The 24344-nt window shown below is 35.2% G+C and overlaps 1 protein-coding gene across 3 annotated transcripts; it reads left to right on the top strand.

Moving 5' to 3' along the window:
* Positions 1-794: 794 nt before the first annotated feature.
* On the top strand, positions 795-24040 carry LOC128231978 (uncharacterized protein KIAA0930 homolog). Of its 3 annotated transcripts, none has more exons than XM_052945290.1 (10): positions 795-951; positions 1455-1603; positions 2265-2369; positions 2852-2929; positions 5236-5337; positions 8040-8180; positions 8929-9132; positions 15103-15250; positions 15998-16147; positions 21117-24040. In XM_052945290.1, the coding sequence occupies exons 1-10, from the start codon at positions 822-824 to the stop codon at positions 21155-21157; spliced, it is 1248 nt and encodes a 415-aa protein (XP_052801250.1). In that variant the 5' UTR covers positions 795-821; the 3' UTR covers positions 21158-24040. The 3 variants fall into 3 exon arrangements, with proteins under 3 accessions (XP_052801250.1, XP_052801249.1, XP_052801251.1); XM_052945289.1 differs by having other exon boundaries at positions 15100-15250; XM_052945291.1 differs by lacking the exon at positions 15103-15250.
* Positions 24041-24344: the final 304 nt, after the last annotated feature.

The following is a 24344-nucleotide window of genomic DNA, read 5'->3' as shown; positions in this document are numbered from 1 at the left end:
TGGAATAGCGAAACCGTATTCAAAATCATTTTGAACATAGTTATGATACTGATTAATTTAATTTGATATACACATTTCAGCAATAAAGGAAAAAAATATAATTTTCCGGAGGTCTATAACTGATATTGCTTTAACTTCCTTGTTGGTGTAGATATGTACATGTCCAAGCAAACAAAACAAAGTGTGAAATTCTAACTTGGGACGGCGAAAATGACATCGAGCGTGGAGAAATATCGACCCTCAAGATATTGAGCCATCCGATCAAATTTTATATGAACATAGAGTAAAAACAAATCGGTCCTTTCAATCTAGTTCGAGCCAATGAGGATATCGAGCCATGAGATATCGAGCCAACAAGTTTCGACAGTACATAGTATACTGTATGTAGTATTGTAGGGTATGAAAGCCTGTGCACGAAGTAGATACAAATTATCAAAATACAATACATACTTAATCGGTACTATATTTGAGAGTGTGCGATTTGCACGTACTTACGGTTACACATTGCATAAAAGCCTCGACAGTCACTCATTCTTTATACAATACAATAATAATCTGCATTGTAGTTAAACGTAGGCATTCAAGGAAATATGTCATTTTTTGTCTAGCTATTGATGCTTGACGCATCCTTAAAAATAAATCTTACAGGATCCCCTACTATATTCCAGGCTTACACATCCATGAAGCGTGTTTTGTGACAAGAAAAGCTAGTTATGAGATCCGGATTCCAGATTAGTTGGTATCCGACAATGTTCAGTCCGGTCGACTTTAAGCGCACCAAATATTCGATAAAACCCGGAAGTGAATTATCCAAAACAAACATGGCTGACGGAGACGAATTAGACGATGGGGTTGAAGGAGAAATGAAAAATAGCAGCTCATTGCAACATATGCTGGCAGTTATAGCTGAGGAAAGAAAACGAGAAACAAGTACTTTTTCAATATCAGGAGGTAAATCGTGAAATATTTATTTCTTTATTTGTAAATCATTGACTCAAAATCTTGTGACACTGACAGCAAGAACTAATCTACAAACTCTTTTGACAAAAGATGAAAAGATGATCGATAGTGTTTATCTTTTTCTTTGGTGACAACTGCTGCTTTAGTATTACAAAACGAATAGAAGTTATGTACAAAGAGTGATTAAACTCCAATTCATGATGACCCCTTAAACAGGTTTTGGGAAGAGATTAACTTGTTTGTTTATTGAGAGCAATGAATGAGTGATATTTCTAATATTTATGTGTGCATTACATATATCTCAGGTGGATGGCAAAAATGATAAAAGAGTGGGATAGATATTTACCAGTAATGTATTGGCTTGCACGTGTTAAATGGCATGTTGATCTTTAGTCATGATTTTGATAACTGTTCTCAATGTCACGAATCCATTCACGTTTACTGTTTCGAGACTTGCAATAACGATTCATTTTTTTCATTATTTAACATTTCAGACTTTGAAGTTATCCCCAGTGATAGTGTGACGTTTTGGACCAGTTTGTTTGATCGTTACTTTTTGTCTGGTGAAAGCTCAGATGGTACGCGAGATGACATGCTTTTTTATGTTCGCAAGGAAAAGCAAGAAAACAGACATTTTGCCAAGGTTTGGTTTGCAATTTGCAATATATTTAACCTCTTAAACTCAACTTTTTTTCCACAGATGACAAGTTTAGTACATGTATTGTGATATCCATGTTGGCATTAGCATGCAAAAACTTGAACCATGGCCATATCTGGTATAAACATATGTAGCAAACCGATACCTCTGGCTTGTTGTTGAGTTATGCTCCTTGTTCACTGGAAAATGTACAATCTAACTTTGCATATTTAAGGACAGACCTATGATGGTTTTGTTATGTGATCAAGTTGTTCAATATGATCTGTTATGATTTAAATATTAAAAAAAGAAATATATGAAATTTGTTTCTTTAATTTATTTTCATTTGAATAATTAGTATGTTATATTTTTGTAAATCCACATGTAGCATTTTATTTCCTACACTTTAACATAGGTTGTTGATCATTTTTGAGATGCTTTAATCAGATCACAACCACTCAATATAAATACCTACTTTGCTTAATAAAGAATTTTTAATAATGAATCCAAGTCCACATGCATTTATTTTTGCCAGGTTTATCATGTATCATGAAAATTACTCCATTGTTTCAACGGTTATGAATTTTCATATCATGATGGCTTGACATTATGTCAAACACATTCTCTTAGCATGGAGAATAATATAGATATCCTTGTGTATTTTCAGTCTGAAATAGAGGTGTATAGAAAACATTCCAAGAAACAGCCAGTATTTGGTGATAAAACAATCAACTGGGAGGAGACTGTATACTTGAACATCATTCTTCATCAGGTACAGAAATGTTACTTGTATATAATATGATTTAAGGACTTGTTGAAACAGTGTCCAATTTTTAAAATTATTTTTGTGTATGTATATATATATATATATATATCACTTGAATCTAGCCGACATGAAAGTGCATTTTTTGGTTTAAAAATAAACTCTCATCTGTTTTGGGATGAATTCATTAAGGAAGATTGTATTGTCATCAAATTGGTTTTATACAAAAATGTAATTTTGTTAAAACTGGAGAATCTATAACCTGGTGCAACAGCAAGTGAACTTAAATACAGTTGATTTCTGACTAACAAATCAAATAAGTCAGGCTAATATAGTTCTTGAGAGAAAACTAAGAAAATGGACAAGCTTTGGCATCAGCTTGACAGACGCAGTGCTCTTGTTTATTTCACTGCTATATTACTTATATACTTAAATGCATTGAATTTTTTTCATAGCTGCAAATTAAAAGCCTCTTTTTATATCTATTACAGTTTGTATACACAATGACGTGTGCTGTATGTACAAGAACAGCGAAAAAACAAATACAGATATTGAAAAAATACTCACAGGTACATAGCTACATGTATGTAAAGGGTGTTAATGGTAGAAAGACTAGATAGCTATGTAGAGGGTGTTAATGGTAGAAAGTGGTAAAAAGACTAGATAGCTTTGTGTTAATGGTAGAAAGTCTAGATGGCTATGTAGAGGGTGTTACTGGTAGAAAGTGGTAAAAAGACTAGATAGCTTTGTGTTAACGGTAGAAAGTCTAGATGGCTATGTAGAGGGCGTTAATGGTAGAAAGTCTAGAGAGCTATGTAGAGGGTGTTACTGGTAGAAAGTGGTAAAAAGACTAGATAGCTTTGTGTTAATGGTAGAAAGTCTAGATGGCTATGTAGAGGGCGTTAATGGTAGAAAGTCTAGATAGCTATGTAGAGGGTGTTAATGGTAGAAAGTCAAGATAGCTATGCGGAGGGCGTTTATAGTAGAAAGACTAGATAGCTATGTAGAGGGTGTTAATGGTAGAAAGTCTATGTAGAGGGCGTTAATGGTAGAAAGTCTAGATAGCTATGTAGAAGGCGTTAATGGTAGAAAGTCAAGATAGCTATGTAGAGGGCATTCATGGTTGAAAGCCTAGATAGCTATGTAGAGGATGTTAATGGTAGAAAGACTAGATAGCTATGTAGAGGGTGTTAATGGTAGAAAGTCTAGATAGCTATGTAGAGGGTGTTCATGGCAGAAAGTCTAGATAGCTATGTAGAGGGCATTAATGGCAGAAAGTCTAGATAGCTTTGTAGATGGCGTTAATGGTAGAAAGTCTAGATAGCTATGTAGAGGGTGTTCATGGCAGAAAGTCTAGATAGCTATGTAGAGGATGTTAATGGTAGAAAGACTAGATAGCTATGTAGAGGGCGTTAATGGTAGAAAGTCTAGATAGCTATGTAGAGGGTGTTCATGGCAGAAAGTCTAGATAGCTATGTAGAGGATGTTAATGGTAGAAAGACTAGATAGCTATGTAGAGGGCGTTAATGGTAGAAAGTCTAGATAGCTATGTAGAGGGCATTAATGGCAGAAAGTCTAGATAGCTATGTAGAGGGCATTGTAGAAAGTCTTGATAGCTATGTAGAGGGTGTTCATGGCAGAAAGTCTAGATAGCTATGTAGAGGGCATTGTAGAAAGTCTTGATAGCTATGTAGAGGGTGTTCATGGCAGAAAGTCTAGATAGCTATGTAGAGGGCATTAATGGCAGAAAGTCTAGATAGCTTTGTAGAAGGCGTTAATGGTAGAAAGTCTAGATAGCTTTGTAGAGGGCATTGTAGAAAGTCTTGATAGCTATGTAGAGGGCGTTCATGGTAGAAAGTCTAGATAGCTATGAAGAGGGGGTTAATGGTAGAAAGACTAGATAGCTATATAGAGGGCGTTCATGGTAGAAAGTCTAGATAGCTATGTAGAGGGCAATAAAGGTAGAAAGACTAGATAGCTGTAGAGGGTTTATAAGGTAGAAGGTCTTGATAGCTATGTAGAGGGTGTTAATGGTAGAAAGACTAGATAGCTATGTAGAGAGCGTTAATGGTAGAAAGTCTACATAACTATGTAGAGGGTGAATAAGTTAGATAGTCTAAAAGGTTTAGATAGCTATGTAGAGGTTCTATAAGGTAGACAGACTAGATAGCTATGTAGAGGGTGTTAATGGTAGAAAGTCTAGATATCTATGTAGAGGGTGTTGATTGTAGAAAGTCTAGATAGCCATGTAGTTTTTAATTAAAATGCATTTCCCGGTATTATGTTTAACTCATTGTACTATAATGATTAAAACAAAATCCAAAGCATATGATTTGTGTTCAGATGAAAAATTATAGCCTTTAAAATGGGAGTTTTAAAAGCTATGTGGCCACAAATTAGCCCGTTAAAAAGCAGCATATTTTTGCTATTTCTTTTCTGTACACAAATCAAATCATTGAAGTCAAATGAGTTAAAAATAACAAGATGAATACATTTCTTTTGTGCATCTATCTAGACTTTTTATGTTTAATGGTTTGACTAGACTTTAGATAGTAATGATTGCTCAACAGCTTTTATTGCAAAATGCAGGCATTGTCTATGTATCAAAATTGTGAATACCCTTTGCTTTATTCTGAAATACATTTGATGAGTCTTCTAATCTGTATACATGTATGTAATTGTACAATGTATTAAATTTTTCTGTTGATTGAGGTATGTTATTTCAATAGTCTATACTTCCTTGCTTTCAATATTTTGTTTAAAGAAATGAACAATCACATTAATCTTTAAATACAATTGTTCATAAATGACTTTTATATGGCAATCCATATTGCATAGTGTAAACGGTTTCCTTGTATATTTTACTGCCATGTAGAAGGTGTATGCATCACCGAGCCGTAGAAGAATGGACAGTAAGGGGACTTCAGAGGAGATATGTTACCCAAGCATCTTCTTCACTGTCGACAACTTTGAGGAGGTATTGGATGATATATCAGGGTTTGAGACTAAATACTTCGAGACTGAAAAATTTCGTCCTGGGATCTAAGACTAAAATTTAAGATTTCACTTAATATACATGTAACTTTAAATTAGGCAAAAAAAAATTGTTTGTTTAGGGTAACCTTCCCAAAATTTTTAGGTAGGGTAGGTAGGGATTTTTTTTGATTTTTTTTTTTTTTTCAAAATCTGTCATAAGTTCAGAGTGTTTCCTTGCACATGGCAGTCTTTCCTACATTACTGTCATTGCCTGACTTTGTTTTATCATATAAACAATAATTCTGATCATCCAATTCACATTTATCCGCCCTTCGTAACTCTCTATTCGCTAACGAATATTTTTTTGCTCAGAAACGGAAAAAATAGTTAGGGTCGGCGCATTTTTATACGCCCGAAGGGTCGTATTATGTTATGGCCTCCATCGTCTGTCTGTCCGTCCGTTAGCAATTCCGTGTCCGGGCCATAACTTGGTAACTAATAAAACGTTTTTCAAATAACTTTATACAAATCATCACTACATTAAAAGGATGTGTCGCGCGAAATTTCCAGGTCCATACCTCAAAGACTAGAATCACCATGGGGGTGCGTTAGCAATTCCGTGTCCGGGCTACAACTTTGTCACTAATAAAGTCATTTTCAAATAACTTTATACAAAGCATCATTACATTAAAAGGATGTGTCGCGCGCAATTTCCAGGTCCATACCTCAAAGACAAGAATCACCATGGGGGGGCGTTACAACTTTGTCACTAATAAAGTCATTTTCAAATAACTTTATACAAAGCATCATTACATTAAAAGGATGTGTCGCGCGCAATTTCCAGGTCCATACCTCAAGGACTAGAATCACCATGGGGGGGGGGCGTTAGCAATTCTGTTTCTGGGCCATAACTTGGTAACTAATAAAGCGATTTTCAAATAACTTTATACAAATCTTCACTACATTAAAAGGATGTGTCGCGCGCAATTTACAGGTCCATACCTCAAAGACTAGAATCACCATGGGGGTGCGTTAGCAAATCCGTGTCCGGGCCACAACTTGGTCACTAATAAAGTCATTTTCAAATAACTTTATACAAAGCATCATTACATTAAAAGGATGTGTCGCGCGCAATTTCCAGGTCCATACCTCAAAGACTAGAATCACAATGGGGGGGCGTTAGCAATTCTGTGTCCGGGCCACATCTTTGTTACTAATAAAGTGATTTTCAAATAACTTTATACAAATCATCACTACATTAAAAGGATGTGTCACATGGAATTTCCAGGTCCATACATCAAAGTCTAGAATCACCATGGGGGGGGATGTTAGCAATTCCATGTCCAGGCCATAACTCAAAGACTAGAATCACCAATGGGGGGCGTTAGCACTTCTGTGTCCGGGCCACATCTTTGTTACTCGTCCGTTAGCAATCCCGTGTCCGGGCCATAACTTGGTAACTAATAAAGCGATTTTCAAATAACTTTATACAAATCATCACTACATTAAAAGGATGTGTCGCGCGCAATTTCCAGGTCCATACCTCAAAGACTAGAATCACCATGGGGGGGCGTTAGCAATTCTGTTTCCGGGCCACATCTTTGTTACTCGTCCGTTAGCAATTCCGTGTCCGGGCCATAACTTGGTAACTAATAAAGCGATTTTCAAATAACTTTATACAAATCATCACTACATTAAAAGGATGTGTCACGTGCAATTTCCAGGTCCATACCTCAAAGACTAGAATCACCATGGGGGTGCGTTAGCAAATCCCTGTCCAGGCCACAACTTGGTCACTAATAAAGTCATTTTCAAATAACTTTATATAAAGCATCATTACATTAAAAGGATGCGTCGCGCGCAATTTCCAGGTCCATACCTCAAAGACTAGAATCACAATGGGGGGGCGTTAGGAATTCTGTGTCCGGGCCACATCTTTGTTACTAATAAAGTGATTTTCAAATAACTTTATACAAATCATCACTACATTAAAAGGATGTGTCACATGGAATTTCCAGGTCCATACCTCAAAGTCTAGAATCACCATAGGGGGGACGTTAGCAATTCCATGTCCAGGCCATAACTCAAAGACTAGAATCACCATTGGGGGGCGTTAGCAATTCTGTGTCCGGGCCACATCTTTGTAACTCGTCCGTTAGCAATTCCGTGTCCGGGCCATAACTTGGTAACTAATGAAGCGATTTTCAAATAACTTTATACAAATCATCACTACATTAAAAGGATGTGTCGCGCGCAATTTACAGGTCCATACCTCAAAGACTAGAATCACCATGGGGGGCTTTAGCAATTCTGTGTCCGGGCCACATCTTTGTTTCTCGTCCGTTAGCAATTCCGTGTCCGGGCCATAACTTGGTAACTAATAAAGCGATTTTCAAATAACTTTATACAAATCATCACAACATTAAAAGGACCTCAAGCCGAACCTTCTTCGGGCGTATAATGCTCCGTTTCGGGGTGCTCTTGTTACCCGAAACAGACATATTTTTTTTTTAGGCCTTAAGATTTCACAATATTATTAGGATTCCACAATATAATTAGAATTTCACAATATAATTAACAATATAATAAGGATTTCACAGTATAATTAACAATATAATTAAGTTTTCACAATATGATTAAAATTTCACAGTCTTATTAGGATTTCTGTTGAAAGAGGTTTGATACACTCCTAGTCTCTTTCAGGCATTCACCGATATAATAGTACGAGACAGCGAACTAGTCACAGTAGAATTAGTAGCTTCTGACCGAACAGGCAGCTTTCAAGGAGTGATCTTCCTTGGCTCTATACGATATGATCATCTTAAAAAAGTCTATGATGCCAGGGTAGGTATTGTATTATTATTATAACCTACAATTAAATGTTGTTAGCTTGTAGTTATATAAAATGGCTTTAAGATTTAAACGGAAGTGTACTGGTAATACTCATTTTTTCAAAGTTAAACATGGTCTTTTCAGAACTGTTTCTGTTTGACAAACAACACTGTCCACAACATTGTTTCATTAAGTAAACTCATTATTCAATTTCAACAACAATCTCATTTATTGTAATCGGATATGCAATCATTCAGCCTGTATCCTCATATAGGGTTTTAAGGTAGCTAAAAAGTTATGAAAGGGTGCTACATTGCACCCTGTTCTTGTTTGATAGCATCCATCTGCCCTCATGGAGACCACCATTCTGCCTACATAGGATTAAATACTTAAGACTGTCAAATATTTTTTTGTTTTGATGAGAACTTATAATATGATTATTAACACACACATACTTAGCATACTAGGCAGTTGAAACCTAATATTACTTCATTTAAACGCAATTCCTACACCTTTCTGTCAGCCTCATACAATGTCCTTTTTTCACCTCTTTCTCTCTTTTTAGTACCCTGCCCCTCTTTTGCAGCACCCTGTTCTGTTCAAAACCTGGCTAAAACTGTATTACAGTGCCTTTTTCTTTGAATAATTTAACAAACCTGGCCATGTATGATTCAAATTTGAACAAACCATGCAGCCATTTTATTACTGTCATGCCCTGAGCAGACTTGCTATATTCCAATATTTGTTGTCTATTTTTCAGGCCAGCGTAACAACCAAGATGGTTCAGCGTATGTCCCTGGGCTGGATAAGCAAAACCCACAAGAGGGTAGAGTTTGTCCGCATGCGGGGTCCAGGGGCGAAGGGGTTTGCAGAGATTGCTGTGTCCAGGGTGAAGGGGTCAGGGCCAGAAACCCCAGATCTGGAAAACTTTCCAAGTGATGACTTTGAATCAAATCAACAACAGGTATGGATAATTTTGTTTATGAGACACAGTATCTTTAGATCACCTGAGCAGAAAGTGAAATCTTTGAAAATCTTCTTGTCTGAAACCGCTAGGACCAGCCACTTGATATTTTTCAGTCATTTTCAGATCAATCTTGGAAAGGTTTGTTGAGAGAAGCTAATCTGTTGAATTTTTTCATAGACATTGCTGAAATGCTGTTTGTGCTCAGCATGAGCTATTGTGATATGGTGATTGTCTGTTGTCTGCGGTCGTCCACCAGTCATCAGCATTTTCCTTTAAACAACTTCTTCTTTTAAATTCCTGGAAAAATTTCATCCAAACTTCACAGGAATGTTTCTTGTGTTGTCCTCTTCCAGATTCATTTATTAAAAGTGGTTCCAGGCAGAACACTGGTTGCTATAGAAACTGACAGGAAAAGCTTTGAAAATCTATGTTATCAGTAACCACTGGCCCCGGTAATTTTCAAATGATCCTTAGGTGACCCTTTATCAAATTCCTTCACCCCATGTTGTTTCGTTAAAAACACATTTTTGCCAGGCTACTTTTCACTATATAGAAATCTTTGATGTAGTTCTCCTCAGCATCTGCTGGACCAATTTTCAAATTATTTCATCGCTTGAATCATTAATTAACACAAAAGACTCATTTTCAAAATGTTCTGGTCTAAACCTCAACACGAACAAATCAATAATTATGAGAGTGGGTACATTAAAAAACACAACATTGAAATTGTGCAAAAATAAACCTTTTATTTGGACATCAGAATGTCCCACAGCCTTAGGTATAACCTTTTGTAATAGTAGACAAAAAACAATAGACGAGAATATTTCATAAAAAGAAATTCCAAAAAAATTGAAGAATTCCATAAAACACTAAAACAATGGGAACACAGAAAACTTACTCTCATGGATAAAATTACTGTGGTGAAAACATATGCATTACCAAAACTTATATATCCATTTACAGTGTTAACAAATCCAAGTAAAAACATCGTTGATAGTATAAAACGAGACGTATTTAATTTCCTTTGGAACGGAAAAGCAGACAAGATCAAAGGAGAAATATTATACCAAAAACTAGAAAATGGTGGACAAAAATTAACAATTATTTTACCAGTTCGTTGAATAGAAACCAAATAAACAACATTGACATTTCCTAAGTTTTACTTCTGCATAATAAATATTATAAACGTATAATAGCCTTGCTATATAATAACTGCAATTGATGCAACAGCTTAACAAACAAAAATAAAAGGATTGGCAAAATATGGCCGTGAAAACGAACGGACTCCATGATAGGTCATAGTGACACACGGCTGGAAGTCCGAATGGAAAAGAACCACGCAAGCCGAGAGAGGCTAGGCTGAGCCGTTGTATTTAATGTATATTCAAAGTGTACTCTATAAATACTATAGTGTCCTATGATATGCCCGTGCTGGAATAGACTGTTTGGCAAAATGCTACAACCCAGCAAGTACCTTGAGCAACAGACATGCAACAGACTCCTTAAGAACTTGTTATTCCAGCAATGGGATAATAAACGTTATTATGTCTCCCCTCTCTGGGGGAGACATATTGTTTTTGCCCTGTCCGTCAGTCCGGTAGTCCGTCAGTCCGTCAGTCCGTCCGTACGTCACACTTCGTTTCCGATCGATAACTGGAAAACCGCATGACCTAGGATCACCAAACTTGGTAGGGAGGTTGGTCGTGAGGTGTAGAGGATCCCTATTGTTTTTGGGGTCACTAGGTCAAAGGTCAAGGTCGCGGCGACCCCCAATATAAAAAACATTTCTGCTCAAAATCTTGAGAACGGTTTGACCTAGGTTCACCAAACTTGGTAGGGAGGTTGGTCGTGAGGTGTAGAGGATCCCTATTGTTTTTGGGGTCACTAGGTCAAAGGTCAAGGTCGCGGCGACCCCCAATGTAAAAAACATTTCTGCTCAAAATCTTGAGAACGGTTTGACCTAGGTTCACCAAACTTGGTAGGGAGGTTGGTCATGAGGTGTAGAAGATCCCTATTGTTTTTGGGGTCACTAGGTCAAAGGTCAAGGTCGCGGCGACCCCCAATGTAAAAAACATTTCCGCTCAATATCTTGAGAATGGTTTGACCTAGGTTCACCAAACTTGGTAGGGAGGTTGATCATGAGGTTTAGAAAACTCCTATATTTTGGGGGGTCACAAGGTCAAAGGTCAACGTCGCTGTGACCTCTAATGTAAAAAAATATTTCCGTGCAATATCAGGAGAATGCTTTGTTCGTTTCCGATCGATAACTGGAAAACCGCATGACCTAGGATCACCAAACTTGGTAGGGAGGTTGGTCGTGAGGTGTAGAGGATCCCTATTGTTTTTGGGGTCACTAGGTCAAAGGTCAAGGTCGCGGCGACCCCCAATATAAAAAACATTTCTGCTCAAAATCTTGAGAACGGTTTGACCTAGGTTCACCAAACTTGGTAGGGAGGTTGGTCGTGAGGTGTAGAGGATCCCTATTGTTTTTGGGGTCACTAGGTCAAAGGTCAAGGTCGCGGCGACCCCCAATATAAAAAACATTTCCGCTCAATATCTTGAGAATGGTTTGACCTAGGTTCACCAAACTTGGTAGGGAGGAAGTACAAATTTCATGTCCATCATTGATTATTTCTCACCTACGACCACACAATGGGGGAGACATGCGCTTTTTCAAAAAAGCAATCTCTAGTTGATATCTATATTCATCCTAATTAATTGATTTTAGTTGATAATTCCCAATTTCACATGTATAGCCCTCTTGTTGATTCCCATACTGAGTGATAACTAGCACCGAGGTGCTCGACCAAGGTAAAAGGTCTCAACAAGCCCAAATACATCTAAATCATAAATTATATATGTATGCATTTTTAAATTGAAATGGATGACAGCCTAGCCAGCTCTTGTTATGCACATTTACAACATGTGATGAAAGTACATAATGTCCACAAGTCTGGTCCAGTCCAATGCATCTATAACCAAAGTAATTTCCACTAAAGTGAGGGTCGACACTCTGTCATGACCTCTCTATGGCAACAGTCAATTGTTCCATACTAAACTCCTATCCGCACGAGTTTCCAGTTATGATAAATCACCATGACTACAAGATAGTAATTCAGTCAGATGGTGCGAAACAACATGGTCACAAGCAATGTTCATATAGCGGTTGCACGTTAAGAAGTGACTCTATATTCCTCGCACACTTTAATATGGCACTCCAGACAGATTCAGATGGCGATTTGTGATCCGTTGCTCCCCGACATGTTTTAGGGTATTCTCTGTCAAAACGAACGCCCCCAGGAGAGACATCAATCCGCCATAGCATGCATGTGGACCAGACTCGAATCACCGCTGCGATACATACTGTAACATACAAAATACGAAAGCAGCAACACATGAAAGTACATTTCTAAGCGGCAAAATTTAAATTTAATTACTTTAAAACTTATATAACAGGTAAATTCTAAACGAAAGGTAAATGGGGAAAACAATCTATGACTGGGTGGGCTGGGCGGGTTTTTTAATTTCGGTCCTCTCCGCACGAGATTTCACTAGCAAAGAAAGATTCCCCGTTAATAGACCGGTTTAATTTAATTCAAAAGGGCACTTAAAACTAGTGTCAAATATCGAGAACCAGTCCGCATTGACTTGACCGATAGAGGCCGAGAGTGTTCCGATTGCTTAGCAACGGAACAACAGACCTTAAATTCAATCTCGCGAAAATAATAAAATTTATTTTTAAGCAAAATAAATTAACATATTGAAAATTTACTTGAATCATTAAAAGCCGTTTGGGTGAAAAGATATCTAGACGACATGAACAAAAGTCAATGGAAAATATTCTTTCATAAGAAGCTGATGCGTTACGGAAATGAATTAATATTTGATTGTGAAATAGATGAAATTCTAATAAAGAGAATTTCTAAGAATTATTCATTTTTACACGACATCCTTAAAGCATGGAGTAATATTAAAAAAATGTATGATATAAATACTAATTTACATGCAAAACAAGTTCTATGGAACAATAAAGATATTTGTAGCAGAAACTTAACGATATTCTATTATGAATGGTTTGAAAAGGGCATTAAATATTTTGAACATATATTTGACTATAGAACAAACACATTTTATGACTTCAATCAAATAAGGTACCTTTATGATATAAATGGTAATGATTTCATAAAATATCAAACTCTTATTCGTTCAGTGCCTCAACATATAAAAATGCAATTAATCAAAGACGGCATAACCCTTACAGAAAACATAACACTAAAAGAAAAGGTTAAAAAATCAGTACAAATAAACAAATTTCTTTACTCAATACTGACCAAAACATCTATCCGTCCAACCTCGGAAATGAAATGGGCAGAAGACATGGAAATCGAAAATGAACAATTAGATTGGAACAAAACATACAGTAATATATACAAATCGACAATAGATACAACCTTGCGGAGTTTTCATTATAAATTTCTTATGAGAATAATACCAACCAACAAACAACTCTATAAGTTTAAACTTGCCGATTGCAGTCTATGCACATTCTGTTACTCGAATGTAGAGTCAATTGAACATTTATATTCGGAATGTAGTAAAGTAAAAGATTTATGGAACAAACTGTGTAAATTTATTGCATCAACGACAATAAATATAAACATAGGTAAACTTGAGGCTCTATTGGGAATAGTAGGTACAAACCCACACACAAATGTTTGTAACTTCCTAATTATATTAATGAAATTTTACATATACTCAGCAAAATGTAACAGTAGAATATTGTCGTTTGATGCATACTTGATGTACCTGAAGCTAAGAATCAAAATAGAAGAACAAATAGCATTTAATCATGACAAATATGAGACCCACAAACAAAAATGGAGAGATCTTGATATCTTATATGATTAATCTAAAAAACGACATGAGTAGCCACAACAATATTAACCAAAAAGAACTTTTTATAAAAATACAAAAATAATCTTCATGAAAAAAGAGGCATCACTCTGAAGGTGTGTAAATGCGCGTGCATGAGTTTCTTTTGTGTGGGCGTGGGTGTGTATGTATGAGTGCGAGTGTGTTTGCGTGCGTGCACGTGTGCGTGCGTGTGTGTGTGTGTGTGTGTGGTGTGTTTGTATGTGTGTGTATGTGTTTGTTATTTTTTGTAAAATGTATTAAGCATTGAAATGTTTACAAAATATCATTTTTGTTTGCCTTTTATGTCAACATTGGATGTAGAAAATAAATGAGATTTTTTTTTTATTTCACAGAAATATCCTTAGGTGGCCCTCTATCCAATTCATTGACTCCATTTTGATTGGTAAAATAACATCGCCAGTGGGAGGGGCTACTCTTCATAAATATGTCTCTATGGAAAACTTTGAACAATGTGCTCTTGTGGCGAGTTAAATAGCCAAAACTTAAATATTGTAAGAGTTGTGGCCCTTTGTAACATTTTAAACAAATATATGTTTTTAAATGTTTTTATAAGCCTTTTAAAAAACAGGACATATTGTAGTTTCACCTGTGGTGTATGGGCTGGAGGCCTCCAGTATGTTGTCCAATCAATAACTTTAGAACCCTTTGTCCAATCAGGTGAGCGATATATTTATTCCTATCAAATATCAGCACGTATATGATCTTAAAGGCAGCTTGGTATCTATTCACATGCTAATTCCCATGTTTTCACTACATTAATTTTGAATAATTTTATAACTTTATTATGACCTGCTAGATGTCATTAAAAGTGACACATGAAAAAAGTGGTACAGATATGTATCCTGTTTTATTGACTGGCATGACACATTATTCTGGTTTCTGGTTTACGTCATTCTCTTTCACCAGAGTGATGGTACTATGCGTACCAGATTTATCATTATCAAACCTCTGATAAATTCAATACCAGTTACTTATTTATTAACCGGGGACCTTAATGCACCTTTGACCCTCCCTACCCTGTCCTTGCAGCAGAATGAATACACCCAGCGTAGAATGAGCGACCCAAACCAGGCAATAGCCTCATTCAGGCAGCGGGCCGTGAAAAAGTCACGGTCCGAGACAGAGGATGTGGATACAATAGGCAGTGAACAGGAAGTGGAGGCAGGAACACTGCATGATGGTACGGCCACTGTTTGGGGATCCCACTGCTTGTCCATATTGTACAACTTTGTCTCCCCATTTATACTAAACATATGTATTAATGATGTACACCCTGCACTTTAAAGCTGCACTCTCACAGATTTACGGTTTTGACAACTTTTTTTATTTTTTGTTTTGGAAAGAGCAAATTTTTGCATAAATATCAGCAACCCACTGATATAAGACTGCTGACAAAAAAATCAGATTGCAGATTTTCATATTTCCGTTCGAAAATTAATGTTTTATGACTTAAACCATTACTAACGGTTTAAGAAAATGCATAAAACATCAATTTTTGAACTTAAATATGAAATTCTCGTATCTGATTTTTTGTCAGCAGTCTTATATCACTGACTTTCATGGATTTTCGCAAAAATTGGCTCGTTACGGAACAAAAAATATAAAAGTTGTCAAAACGTTCAATCTGTGAGAGTGCAGCTTTAAACTTGAAAACAATTGTTCTGTATATTTCCAAGTCCTATTGAATGAATTAAAGTGAACAGTGAAATAAAAAAACAACAACTGTGTTTTGGTATATCTTTATTTCTTTACAATTCATGAAGGAAAATTAAAAAGAGATGAGCTTTAATAGATTGCATATATACATTTCGGTTTGAGATGCATAGCTGCTAAGCATTTCGTGATTTTTTTTCTGGAACATTGACTTAATTATTTTTTTCATCTTGTATGCAGTCAAATAGTATAAGTGTGAGCCATTCCTTTACAGAGCTGGAAGATGCAGAGCAGTACAATGGTTTTTGGGGGAAGTCATTTGGTCAGGCGTGGCATTGGTTCAAGGACAGACGGCGAGCGAACAGCGTGTCCCTGAACGCCTACCTCACCTATGTCACCCTCCCATGGCACAGGATTATTGCAGGTGGGAGATATGTGCCAACTGATAGTAAAATAATGCATTTCAGTAATTTAAATGTAACATTAAGTCATAGAAGAACTCCAGTTTTTTTATTTACAAAAAATAGGGAAATTTGTGATAGCTTTGGTGTTTTTGTCAGGGTAAGCTTCATTGTCATGCAAAAACTATAACATTGGCTAAACCTATTCAAGAAATTCATATTGATCTTAGAATTGCCAGAGAGAACAAGCACAAATGAAGCAAGGCCTGTCATTCTTGCATCTATGTTGAGTTATGCCCATCTTGCACTGAAAAAAAGACAGCAGACCAGTCATGGCACACTACTCATGTTTTATACTTGTTGATAGTGGCATTTCACTTGAAGTGGCATAACACTTGTAGTGGCATTTCACTTATATTGGCATTTCACTTGTTAATAGTGGCATTGCACTTGTACTGGCATAACACTTGTACTAGCATTTCACTTGTTGATAGTGGCATTACACTTGTAGTGGCATTACACTTGTTGTGGCATTTCACTTGTTGATAGTGGCATTACACTTGTAGTGGCATTACACTTGTAGTGGCATTTCACTTGTTGATAGTGGCATTACACTTGTAGTGGCATTACACTTGTAGTGGCATTTCACTTGTTGATTGTGGCATTACACTTGTTGTGGCATTTCACTTGTTGATAGTGGCATTACACTTGTAGTGGCATTTCACTTGTTGGTAGTGGCATTATACTTGTTGTGGCATTTCACTTGTTGGTAGTGGCAATACACTTGTAGTGGCATTTCACTTGTTGATAGTGGCATTACACTTGTAGTGGCATTTCACTTGTTGATAGTGGCATTACACTTGTAGTGGCATTTCACTTGTTGATAGTGGCATTACACTTGTAGTGGCATTTCACTTGTTGATAGTGGCATTACACTTGTAGTGGCATTTCACTTGTTGATAGTGGCATTTCACTTTTAGTGGCATTTCACTTGTTGATAGTGGCATTACACTTGTAGTGGCATTTCACTTGTTGATAGTGGCATTACACTTGTTGTGGCATTTCACTTGTTGATAGTGGCATTACACTTGTAGTGGCATTACACTTGTAGTGGCATTACACTTGTTAATAGTGGTATTACACTTGTTAATAGTCATATTGCACTTGTTTATAGTGTGATTACACTTGTTTATAGTGGCATTACACTTCTTTGTAGTCTGTTTGACCAAAGTGCTCACATTAAAAAAAAATCATAAGAAAATCTGGCATGGGGAAAATCATTGTATTCCTTTATAATGATTTTAATAGTGATAATCTTGAACAATGTTAAACAACAACAACATTAATCCTACTTCTAACTGCAAGTTGAAGGAAATACCCCATAAATATTTTTCTCCCACCTCAGATAAGTAGATCCATTAATTTAACCATGCTAGAAATTCTTATTTTGCCCACGGGCGAAGATAAAATGCTCGTATGGAACTTCTTTTAATGGTCACCACATTGTAATTACATCCCTTGTTGATGACTGTCGTCTGTAGCGCATCATGGAAACATTGTCTTGTGGCAATATTTAGAATGCTAGATAATTATTTCTTGCTTCAAATGTCACCAGAAAACAGTTTTCATGCACCTTTTAAGAAATAGTGCTTCACTCTTCTTAGAACTATTTAAAGACCAATCAGACCATTTACATACTCTGAATCACTGCGCGAATATCCATGACAACCATGAATTATCGCATATCCGTACGCAATTATTTTTACAAGGCACAAAAGAGTTCCAGCAAAAAACATACATTTTTACTTAATTTTGTTTTTAACTGAGGTGGGAGAAAAAGCATCTACCATAGCCGCTCGTGTAAGATAGGTTCATCCAGACCCTTGCGCAAGGTGTTTTGCGGAAACTCGGTAAACCTCGTTTCCGCAAAATACCCTACGCTCGGGTCGGAATGAACCTATCTTAAACTCTCGGCCATGGAAGATACTTATAATCCTACATACTGTTTGAACTATTTTTGAGTTGTCACAGACATAATGTTACATGATTTTTATTGCTTTATGCAAGGCGGCTTCAAAAGAAAGTGTTGTTTGATTTAAATTTTATTTGTATATTTTTGCATTTTCTGAAAATAGGTGCGTTAAATTTGTCTAAATAAAAAAGAATTTGGTGTGGGCTAATTTATATTTTAACTATGGCATTTGGTGACGACAGTTTTCTCTATGAGCTTATTGAAATGACACTCTATTGCCTTGAAACCGGGGTAGTTTATTTTAGTCTGATTGTGATAACAGCTGTTATCTGATGAATGCATGATACAGTATCCTGGTTAAAATCTGTGGTTAAAGCCTATTTTCACAGTCAATTAAGTGACATTATGGTGAAATTGATACTTAATTATAAATGTAGCAACATAATTTTGACTTAGCATTAAGTTTTTATTACACATTTTCTGCTTAAAGCAGTATGGGAAATATGAAACCAGCATTGCTGCTTTTCCATTAAATAGCTTAACTACTTGAAATAAAATTCTGGTTTGTTAATCTTTTGAAGAATTAAAAAAAAAAAACATCTTCAGACATAGCTCTAGTCTTTACATTACATATTTGCATACAATTAAGTTCTTATGCAGGGTGTTTCTGCAGGTATTAAATATTCTGTTTACAATGCATGTTTAAAACCACAGATTAAATTCATTAAAAAAACTCATAAAGCCAACCAAATAAAATGTTTGAATCAAGGCTGCTCTTGTTACAATTACCATTTATATTTCAAACTCCAGAGGTGCAGGTACATGCAAACTTAAAAGGAATGAATACAGGGACAGTTGCCTTCCTATAATGACTAAAACTAAGCTGTTGTTAGCTGAATGGTTATAATCTTCATTGTATGACAAAAAACCCAAACTACTTATATTCAAATACAAATTACATGCTACAGTCTTCCCAAGATATATGATGTTGACGAATATTATTGGAATAGCCAAAATAGAATAAGGGAATCAAATACAGATGTACTGGTGACTTATATCTTGTCACCCTTGTAATGACCATACCGATTAGTGCCATCTCTTGTGCTTTCTTAGGCAACCAATTAGTGCCATCTTTTATGCTTTCTTAGGCAACCAATAAGTGCCATCTATTATGCTTTCTTAGGCAGCCAAATTAGTGCCATCTGTATGCTTTCTTAGGCAACCAATAAGTGCCATCTTATATGCTTTCTTATGCAACCAATAATTGCCATCTATTATGCTTTCTTAGGCAGCCAAATTAGTGCTATCTATTATGCACCAATAAGTGCAATCTATTAAGCTTTCTTAGGCAACCAATTAGTGCCATCTATTATGCTTTCTTAGGCAACCAATAAGTGCCATCTATTATACTTTCTTAGGCAACCAATTAGTGCCTTCTATTATACTTTCTTAGGCAACCAATTAATGCCATTTATTAGGCTATCTTAGGCAACAAATAAGTGCAATCTATTAAGCTTTCTTAGGCAACCAATTAGTGCCATCTATTATGCTTTCTTAGGCAGCCAATTAGTGCCATCTATTATACTTTCTTAGGCAACCAATTAGTGCCATCTATTATACTTTTTTAGGCAACCAATTAGTGTCATCTATTATACTTTCTAAGGCAACCAAAAGGTGCCATCTTTCATGCTTTCTTTGGCAACAAATCAGTGCCATCTGTTAAACTTTCTTAGGCAACAAATCAGTGCCATCTATTAAACTTTCTTAGGCAACCAATTAGTGCCATCTAATGTGAAATCATTAATGTTTGTGGGGCATTAATATTCGTGGTTTTCGTGGGTTGGGTGATCCACGAATTCAAGATCCCACGAAAGATAAACCCTTTATTCACTTTTTCAATTGCCATGTTATGTACATAGTCTAGTTAATTCATTACAGACGCCTCAGTATACATCATAAATATCTGTTTCACTGTATATCTTACTATCATTGTTTTGTAAATATATTATATCAGCCTTTAACAAATAATAAACCAAATCATTTTAATGTGTTTTTATGAACCAAATGACTGAAGCACGTGCCTAAACATGTGCTGTCCATGAAAATCTCCAAGTTTACAAGATTTGAGTGATGAGTGTCGGTTCTTGATTTTTCTTTAATGAAATAATTAATCAATTACATTGGAGGTTACTGAGCGACTAACGTGACAATGAACAAAACAACGTGTTCAATATACTTATTAAACAAAAACGTGTGAATAAATATTGAAATGAGATAACATTCAAAAGTGATTGAAATTGTAGACATCAGCAATCTTTAGGGATTGTTTACTCAAAATTACGGACCTTATCAGTGTTTTCACAGTTTGCAAAATTCTTAATCGGCATTCAATGGCTTCGCCTATCTGTATTTATGATCGGGGTACATTTTCTTTTATGACCTTAATTTCCAATTAAATCGATCATTGACATGAGTATATGCACAAATTGGCATGTCGTATTGCACTTTAGCGAGTGTCATAAACCGAGTGACGTAGAAGACGGAAATCACGGGCCAGCACGTGGAGATAATGCAGACGATCAAGAATGATCAATTTTGTTTTTCAAAATAAAAAACCACGAATTCAAGTACTCACGAAATTGTAATTTTTCGGCAAACCACGAAATTTCATGCCAACAAATATAAATGATTTCACAGTATTATGCTTTCTTAGGCAACCAATGAGTGCCATCTATTATGCTTTCTTAGGCAACCAATTAGTGCCATCTATTATGCTTTCTTAGGCAACCAATTATTGCCAACTATTATGCTTTCTTAGGTATCCAATAAGTGCCATCTATTAAGCTTTCTTAGGCAACCAATTAGTGCCAACTGTTATGCTTTCTTAGGCATCCAATAAGTGCCAACTATAATGCTTACTTAGGCAGACTGTACACATGTTATTTCAAAGGTTTATTAACAAGGATATGCATGATTTGAAGTAAAATATTGATTTATGCAGGTCTATGTATGTTTTTCAGATGTATTAGATGCCAAAGACCAGCCTGTGTTGTTGTTCTAGAGCCAGCCTTGCCACACCATCCATATCACACCATCACATTGAAGGCAGCATAACAAATAGAGCACCAAGTATAGAGGTTGTTGGAAAGGAGAACCAAGGATATTAATATACTGGTATTATTTACTTTGATGCTGTGCATTTTTTTCAGGACGTGAAAACCAGAATGTCCAGCATGAATATTTGTAACAATTGTTGCCAAATATTTATTTTTTTAAATCTATCAAGAAATTTACTTATGTTCTGTATATGTATGATTTTTGGTGCTTGATTTAAAGAGTGTTGAAAAGCACAGTGACCTTTTTCTCTTATTAACAGAGTTCTATCATGGTCGTAATGTGAGGATCTTTGCTCATCAACCTAACATGTAATGGCTATTCCATTCAAACATACAATCAACTCTTTGAAAACAAATAACAATAACATTTTGTAGACTTCGATAAGTTCCTGTTTGTGTTTTTGCTACAACACATTTAAAACTTCTTAAGTTGGACAGTCCAATTTTAAAGCCCTTTCCTGGGGTTGGTTGTATGAAAAAATGGAAATTAGGATTTGTATTATTTGCAATTATTTTGTGCAATATTTGTAACTGTGGGAAGTAAACTATACATACTTGCCATTATTCATTTTGTGGTCTAGTTTAGAGGTAAATTAATTAAAGAGACATTTTAAGTATATTTTAAATTTATGAATAAAACCTATGATTTCTAAGAGTTTTAATCTAACAAAACCTTAAGGCCTACTGTTATAGCCTATTTTCCTTAAACAGGAATGAGAATGCCCTGGAAACATTTTTCTTTAAATCAATTTTCTAAAGTCTTTGTTTTGGTCATACAAATCACCATACATATAGACGGGACCATTTTAGAGGATGTTTTCTGTGGTTTCTTCACAATAACCGTGTAAACAATACCATCTTTCTGTCCATTTAACAATAAAACCCATTGAAATTAGATTTAACATGCCAAAGATATTACACATGTTGTTATCAGTGACTGATATTTGTGACTTTTATTCTGTTATTCATATATGTTTAAAAATGGGTTAAACTTACAATTTTATTTTGCTATGTTCTTTTATTATGTGTTTGATTATACATGTACTATATACATCTACTTTTTACATGTAAATCAAAACACTATTTACATATAATTGCTATGTCAGGCCATTAAAGTACATGAACACCAGAAAGATCAGTTATTTTATAAGTGTATTATTTCATTTTTTTATTCATTCCATTATTTCACACATTCCAAAGATAAGAATGTTGTAAGATTTATTGTTGGATATATGATTACCAATATAGGTTTGTTTCCTTAAATATTTTGAGAGGGTTTGTCTGTCATCAGTTTATTTTGTGTTCTTTTTTTTCTATTAACAAAAGTTTAAGATAGAGATCAGATTGTTTTGTATCATTTGTTTTAATTTCCAGAATTTATCTTGTATGTAATCAGATTTTTGACCAGAAAGCAAATTGTCAGAATGCATATATACTGAATTATGATGATTGTATGTATTATATTATATCATATACTATGAAGCTTAGCTCATGTTGTGCTAGTCAGATTTACCAGTAACCTTAATTTAATATATTCCCTAGTATTGTAAGCAGACAGATTTATGTTAGTCATTATGTTTCTGTCATTTGTTGTGTTATTGATAAGATAATATGGTAAACATAAAGTCGTCAGGCCATTATCAGGATACTAGGGCTGTTATTGCACTTTTGTGCACTGCACGTCAATATATTAAGCCCTTAATGATTAGGAAAGAGAACATGTTCGGTCATACACGCTTATCTGAGAGAATGATTTTTGTGAAGCATTTTGCAAACATTTAAGTAATTTATAATGATGTTTTTTTAACATCTCATCTTGCAATATTGTTAGACTGAAGTTATTTAAGGAATAAATTGGTGATTGATATCATTATCTGGGTATGGCCGCAGTTGGGATGGTTTTAGTGTGTGGACTTTATGCATACTTTAACAAGCCCAACTTCATCCATATCCCCAATAGGACATCAACCACACAATTCATTACTTATATTTACACCAATAGTTCATTATTTCTTACCAAAATTGTTAAAAAATACTTCATTTCATTTAAGAACACCTTACGATAAAACTTTCCTACTCATTCTGTTAATAGAGTGATCGGAGTGTAACTGGAAATAGTTTATCAGATGATGTCATAATAACACTGGGGAAATTTTAATCTCTTCATAGTTAAAACGCTTTATACATTTAACAAATCATAAATTAACACTTTTCAACATGTTGATTTAAGTTTTTCATGGCCTGCTAAAACAATTCAAACAAATGACAAGATAATCAATTTTCATATGGTATTAATACACAATGAATCGCGATCCAAACATATCTGAAGATGTTGTGTTCATCGAAAAATATTTGCAATTTCTGAAAGAATGTTTATTTAAGGAATGGAAGTTGAGGTGTATATATTGCAGAGAAGTTATTTAAAGTCACTGTCCACAATTATGATTGTATGTCTTACTCATGTGTGATGTTAAATGAATATCTATTGTGAGGCAGTCTAGTGTCATTTCAGTTCCAAATTCCAATACTAACAGATTTTACAATAGCACTTCTACTTAAAAACATCAGTAGTTTCAGACTTATGTGCATAATTTACAATATTTACACCACAGAGTACAGTACAATGTAATTTGTATTGATAAATTAAAAGATGAATTAAAATATCATTTATATGTACATTGTCGTTGATCACCATTATTTTCTTGCTTGTTTACTATGATTTTACATTCTGATTTACAAGGCAGTGTTCTATTTCCATGTGCTATGATTTATTTATCAAATCCAATTGTTACGTTACTGAATTATGTGCAATAAATATATAAAATCTTGGTTGCCTTCCTTCTAGGAGTTTACTTTCCACTGGAGTTTGTATGAAAATTTGCCGATTCTCATGGGCATATTCCTTAACGCCTTAAGTCTGAGTATGAGACCTGACGTTAGAAAAGTGAATGTTTAAATGTTTCAAAATCTTTATTATAACAATTTTGGCAAAAGATGTACACCTGAATGTAGAGCAAACAGGATGTTTGTAACGGATACAGCATTTTCTCTTAGCGTTATTGCTCTTGTAAGAACAATTCTATAAGAAAATTTAAAATGGAATTGGAAAATAGAAATGGACTTTGAAAAAGG

The sequence above is a fragment of the Mya arenaria genome, chromosome 4 (genome assembly GCF_026914265.1).
Source record: "Mya arenaria isolate MELC-2E11 chromosome 4, ASM2691426v1".
Taxonomy (NCBI): Eukaryota; Metazoa; Mollusca; class Bivalvia; order Myida; family Myidae; genus Mya; species Mya arenaria.
Note: the sequence above shows the minus strand (reverse complement) of the source record. Positions and strands in the feature narration are given on the sequence as shown.